General features: G+C 42.6%; 1 protein-coding gene across 2 annotated transcripts in view; it reads right to left on the bottom strand.

Moving 5' to 3' along the window:
- The window catches only part of LOC119422309 (spectrin beta chain, non-erythrocytic 1), a 34922-nt gene that overhangs the window by 27259 nt on the left and 886 nt on the right, over nt 1–6777 (bottom strand). The window contains exon 1 of one of the 2 annotated variants that reach the window (XM_037689649.1): nt 966–1144. The exons of the other annotated variant lie outside the window; for it this stretch is intronic. Within the exon in view, the coding sequence (XP_037545577.1) occupies nt 966–1032 (67 nt within the window). The 5' untranslated portion in view covers nt 1033–1144. Of the gene's footprint in view, nt 1–965; nt 1145–6777 lie in introns of those variants that run through there. 2 annotated transcript variants of the gene reach the window in all.

Raw genomic sequence — 6777 nt, 5'->3', positions numbered from 1 at the left:
TAGTTTGATGGGGAAAACTACCTTGACTAGGTCCACTCTGTCAATCAACTCAATCCTTAAATCTTATTGCATGGTTGATGTGTGAAACTTTCGTAATCCTACTTCAATATCATACTCATTTTTTTCCTCAGTTCATAAGACAGCCTCCTGAATTGACTACTTCTTCCTTGATAAATGAATTCTGCCTTTAGTGAAAGAATATGACTATGGGGCCATAGTTACCGTATTTCTGATCATGGTCCACTTATTATGAAACTGCTTGTTCCGGTCACACAATCTGTGCATCGTCCTTGGAGACTTAACTCCTTACTCTTATCAGAGGACTTTATTAAATTTCTTACATCTGAAATTGAATTCTTTCTTGAAGTTAACTCATACCTGCAAACTCAGAAGGGATGAAAAAGGTGAGAAATCTAGTGGCTGTAGTGGGGTTGTAGTGTGAAGGAAGCGGGTAAAGATGATGAATAGATGGATTTCAGATAGTTTATTAATTTTTGTATGTGCTTTTTATTATAATTTCCCACTGTATTGTTGTGAATTTTGCAAAGTGTCCTTGTACGTCTTGAAAGGCCCTAAGAAATAAAATGCATGATTATTATAAATCTGTCTGTTATCAGCGTTTACAGCAGATAAATCTGGCTGTCGTCTGCATAACAGTGGAGAGGAACACTACCCCTCCTGAAAATGGAGCCAAGTAGAAAAGCCAAATCTTTCATTATTTTACTTTTTAGGAGTGACACAGTTCTGCACCAACCGGATCCTTCTTTAAATGAAAGACTAAGAAATGAGTACATTTCAAACTCAAACACATCTGAAGTGTCAGAACCTCCATCTGAGCCAGAAACCAATGTCAGAACATTCAACTCCTGCGTTCATCCCAAGGCCCTCTGGAGAGTCAGTGCAGGAACATGAAGACCTGCAGAATCTGTCCAACTTCCTAAGACAACCCTGCCCGTCCTTCTTACCTTGCAGCTGCTTGAATCGACCCTCCAGAAGGTTGTAGCTTATCTGCTGAGCCGAGTCCTCCTCCATCACACCTCAAGGTCCACAACCGATCCAAAAACCACAGCGCTGAAGCTCTCCTGAACCCAGAACTTCTGGACCATAACACAACCGGATCCAGTTCAGACAGAACCCAGTAGCCTGTCCCACCACAGCTCCCTGAGGTTCCTGTGGCAGAATGTCCCAGCTGCCAGACGTTCAAGAAGAAAAAACGAAAATCTCTGGTTTCATTGAAACAAAACAACTGATTCTTTCTGCTGATGTGACTCAGACAAACGTCAGATTAAAGTTTAACTCTCCTCCGTCGACCTTCAGGAGTGACCCAAGAAGAAAAAAATCTGAAAACCCTCACAACGTTAACTAATTTCTACCGGATTTTCCACCACAGAAGAAGAAACTTTCAATTGCGAAAACAGAAAAACGTTGTGTCGCTGGAGCTGTAAGGCAGAGTCCAGAGGCCACAGGATGGCAATAGTGTGTGTGTGTGTGTGTGTGTTTGTGTGTGTGAGTACGGCCCTGCCCTTCATTTGAAGCTTCACAACAATTCTGCTACTGATTGTTCAAACCCAGAGACCTGATTGGTCAGGTTTCCCTCCCGACACACACGTTCACTCACACACACGCCCACGCATGTACACACACACGGACACACATGCACATAAAGCCTCGCCTCTACTAAAACACACTATAAAAAATATTATCCTGTCTGTAGCAACATGAGGATTTGATCTTATACAAGAGGTGCTTTGATGTCCTTGTCTCTGAAGGATCTGAACCATGAATGTTTGTAGTTTGAGAGATGAGTGTTTTTATGGACTGGAATTGAACAGAGAATGAGAGTAAACCTAAATGTTTTTGGTCTGAGATATTCAAGTGAGGAGGAGTTACATTGTGTAGAAGAACAGAGCTGTTGTTTTTTCGTGTCTGAGGCGGTGCAGAGTGATGGATCCTGGAGAGCGGAGGGAGCTGCATTATCATCCACCAGGTGCAATGAAGGAGTTGGGGGTGCCAATGGTGGCCTTGGCCCCCATAGAATAATCTTCAGCCACCCCAATCATTTCAAGAAACTATACTTTTAAGCAATATAAAAACTAGAAAGTATAGTTTCCTCAAGTGTGTAGCGTGGCTGGTTCACATATATAAATGGTAGCAGCATCTTGAATTTTGACTTAGCAACCCAATTGTTTGATAGTGAATTTTTTTCCACCTAGATGCAGCCACACACCAAAATGGAAGTCAGTAACTCACTAATTTTTCAAGTTATCTTGCTCACAAGATGGACGGATGGTATTTTCTTTCTTTGCTCCATGACAGGGGCCAAAAAAGTTTGAAGAAATTCAGCTTCCTGTTACAGAAAAAGATCCTATAGATAAAAATGAGTACAGATGTCGATCCTATAGATACTGTAGATATAAATATGAGTATAGACATCCATCATCTTTGCCCACTTCTTCCTTTACAGCTCGTGGGGCCACTGGTGCCCATTTTCAGCGGTCACTGTATGAGAGGCGGGGGGCACCCTGGACAGTCCATCACAGGGACACCAGCAATGGACTGGATACCTGTCCAGGTGTTCCTGTGATGGACAGGTTTCCAGTCTATCACAAGGACACCTGGAGAAGTTTCCAGTTCATCACCGGGATACCTGGACAGGTCTCCAGTCTATCACAGGGACACAGAGACAAACAACCATTCACTCTCTCACTCACACCTAGGGACAATTTAGAGTTACCAGTCAGTCTAGTATGCATGTTTTTGGTCTGTGGGAGGAAACCGGAGTATCTGGAGAAAACCCACGCAGCATGGAGAGAACATGAAAACTTCATCCAGAAAGGTCCCTGGCTGGGAATCAATCCAACAACCTTCTCCCTGAGAGGCAACAGCTGTAGTAACTGAGTCACCGTGCGGCTAGATCTAAACCCTATGGATAAAAATATGAGTACAGACTTCTGTAAGATAAGATAGAATCCTACAGATAGTGTAGATATAGATATAAGTACAGATATAAATATAAATATTAAAGATCAATCTATAACTCAACATTTTAAACCTTTTGGTGGAATCTGAAGCACCAGTGGACATCCTGTTGGTCGTAAACCATCATAGATTCTTCAGGTTCTTCTGGTCCTTTAGATTCGTCTGGATCTACAGATTCTTCTAGTTGTTCTGGATCTACAGATTCTTCTAGTCTTACAGGTTCTTCTGGTCCTTTCAGCTTTTCTGGTCTTTAAGGTTCTTGAAGTTGTTTTTCATCAAGAAACATCTCCAGAGTTCTGACCCACTCCAAGGGTTCTGTCTCAACTAGGAGTTAGAGACAGCTTGTTTCAGGTGTGAACACCTGACCCAGTGTTCCCAGCAGCTTGGATATGCACCATGTTAGTTGTTGTTTTCGTGCACGTTTCTCATGCACCGTCTGCTGCTCTTTTCTTCTGGTTGTTGTGTAAACAAGGACCCGTCAGATAAAATCAATGTTTTTGTGGAGACTTAAAGATGAACTCTTTGGACTAGCTGTGCTGCAGAAACACAAATAAAGTCCAACAGTTTAGAAACGGGCGGCAGCAGGAAGTTTTTAATTAAAAACTACGTTTTAAAGGAATCCTCTCAGGTTTATTAAAAAACATTTCTGATTTAAAGGAAACTGCCTGAAGTGAATACAAGTTTAGGCATTTATAGAATTGCTTAAATCTGATTGGCTCAGAGCACAGAGAACTGACAGCAGTAGGTGGAGCCTCAAGTATCTACCCTCTGATTGGATAGTCTAATCTTTGACGATGGTCTCACCATCCAATCAGACTGCAGACCACAGACATGGTCAAAGTTCAAACGTCAGGAAGTCTGATCTAAGGTGTGTGTGTGTGTGTGTGTGTGTGTGTGTGTTTCCCCTCATTGTTTCCTCTAATTCCAGACTCAAGGACAGGAAGTAAGAAACAAACATCCTGCAGACAAACGGTTCTGATTCTGTCTCTGAGACCACCTGAGCTGATCTACAGTGGTGCTTGAAAGTTTGTGAAGCTTTTAGAATTTTATATATTTCTGCATAATTATGACCCAAAACATCATCAAATTTCACACAAGTCCAAAAAGTAAATAAAGAGAACCCAGTTAAACAAATGTAACAAAAATGTTTACTTGGTCATTTATTTATTGAGAAAAATTGAACTGGTGCAAAGAGAATAACCTTCACATCAATGTGAAGAAGACAAAGGAGATGATTGTGGACTTCAGAAGGAACAAAAACATCTACACCCCCCTGAACATAAGAGGATCTGTGGTGGAAGTGGTCTCCAGCTACAAGTACTTGGGTGTACACCTGAATGACAACCTCAGCTGGAGCAACAACACCACCAGCCTGATCAAGAAAGCTCATCAGAGACTCTACTTCCTCAGACGCCTGAGACGAGCTGGTCTGGGAAGCTCAGTCCTCACCTCCTTCTACAGGTGTGCAGTGGAGAGCATCCTGTGCTCCAGCATCAACGTGTGGCATGGAGGCTGCACAGCTGCAGAAAGAAAAGCTTTGCAGAGAGTGGTGAAGGCTGCACAGAAGACTGTCGGAGTCAGCCTCCCCACCATCACAGACATCTACACCTCCAGATGTAGGAAGAGGGCTACCTGCATCATGAAAGACCCCACTCACCCAGCACACACACTTTTTGCCTCGCTCCCCTCAGGAAGGAGGTTAAGGAGCATTAAGTGTAGAACCACTAGACTGAGGAACAGCTTCTACCCTGAGGCTGTTAGACTCATGAATCTCTAACCAGAATAATCACTGTGGAAAAAATCACATCATGGTGCTGCTGATCTGTTTCATGTTGCTGCTGATCTGTTTCAATGTTGATGTGTTCATGCATGCTCATCTGCTCACACAGACTCATGTTCATGTTTGTGCTGATGTTCGACGTAATGTTTTTATGTTATTAGTGCTTATTGTGTACAAATGAAGGAAATTCAAGACCACTGTTACCCTCCCCAGGAGTAGTCGACCAACAAAGATCACTTCAAGAGTAAGGCGTGTAATAGTCAGCGAGGTCACAAAGAATGCCAGGGTAACTTCTAAGCAACTGAAGGCCTCTCTCACATTGACTAATGCTGATGTTCACAAATCCACCATCAGGAGAACGCTGAACAAAAATAGTGTGCATGGCGGGGTTGCAAGGAGAAGCCACTGCTCTCCAAAAACAACATTGCTGCTCGTCTGCAGTTTGTTAGAGATCAAGTGGACAAGCCAGAAGCTGTTGGAAGAATGTTTTGTGGATGGATGAGACCAAAATAAAACTTTTTGGTTTAAATGAAAAGTGTTATGTTTGGAGAAAGGAAAACTCTGCATTCCTGCATAAGAACTTATCCCATCTGTGAAACACGGTGGTGGTAGTATCATGGTTTGGGCCTGTTTTGCTGCATCTGGGCCAGGATGGCTTGCCATCATTGATGGAACAATGATTTCTGAATTATATCAGAGATTTCTAAAGGAAAATGTCAGAACATCTGTGCATGAACTGAACCTCAAGAGAAGGTGGGTCATGCAGCAAGACAATGACCCCAAGTGGTTCTACCAAAGAATGGTTCAAGAAGAATAAAGTTCATGTTTGGAATGACCAAGTCAAAGTCTTGACCTTAATCCAATCCACATGTTGTGGAAGGACCTGAAGTGAGCTGTTGATGTGAGGAAACCCACAAACATCCCAGAGCTTAAGCTGTTCTGTACAGAGGAATGGGCTCAAATTCCTCCAAGCCGGTGTGCAGGACTGATCAACAGTTACAGGAAATATTTAGTTGAAGTTACTGCTGCATGGGGGGGTCATACCAGATACTGAAAGCAAAGGTTCACATATTTTTGCCACTCACAAATATGTAATATTGTATCATTTCCCCCAATATTCATTCAACCTTTATTTAGACAGGTAAATCCCATTGAGCCTCGAGGACTCAATAAATAAGTGACCAAGTATAATTTTTTCTCTCATTTGTTTACCGGTAATTGGGTTCTCTTTATCTACTTTTAGGACTTGTGTGAAAATCTGATGTTTTAGGTCATATTTATGCAGAAATATATAAAATTACAAAGGCTTCACAAACTTTCAAGCACCACTGTACTGAAGTCTAATGTCCTGAACCAGAACCCCAAGAAAAGGTCTGAACACTTAAATAGCTTGTCTAGAACTCACTCCTCACACACACAGTCAGCTCAATGTTCAGTGTTGCAAGGAAACTACAACTCCCAAAATGCACCTCAGCAGCAGCTCACCAATCACAGAGCTTCAGTTCTTTAGCTTGGATCACCTGCTCTGGGTTTGAGACACTGAAACATCCTGTGACTACTGAAGCTGGTCCAGAACTAGAGGGTCTCTAAACATCTGTCAATTTCTGGACCTGACCTTTGACCTCATATTTACATAATCATATGGAGGATCTTACTGCTTTTACCTCAGGACCCCACAGGATCTGCTGATTAATTTGTGTCAAGTTTCGAACACCAGAACCCCCAAGACAGCAGGGGGCTCTGCTGATTATAGTTGTTGTTGTTGTTTACCTTTGTGTCAGCAGGGGCACTGCTAAATGTTGTTGTTGTTTACCTCTGTGACAGAAGGGGGACCTGCTAATTATTGTTTTTGTTGTTGTTTACATCTGTGACAGCAGGTGTATCTGCTGATTGTTGTTGTTGTTTACCTCTGTGACAGCAGGGGGCGCTGCTGAAAATCGTTGTTTTTTACCTCTGTGACAGCAGGGGGCGCTGCTGATTGTTGTTGTTGTTTACCTCTGTGACAACAGGGGGACCTG

The sequence above is a fragment of the Nematolebias whitei genome, chromosome 16 (assembly GCF_014905685.2).
Source record: "Nematolebias whitei isolate Nwh7 chromosome 16, NemWhi1, whole genome shotgun sequence".
Lineage (NCBI taxonomy): Eukaryota > Metazoa > Chordata > Actinopteri > Cyprinodontiformes > Rivulidae > Nematolebias > Nematolebias whitei.
This window is presented reverse-complemented; position numbering and strand designations above follow the sequence as displayed.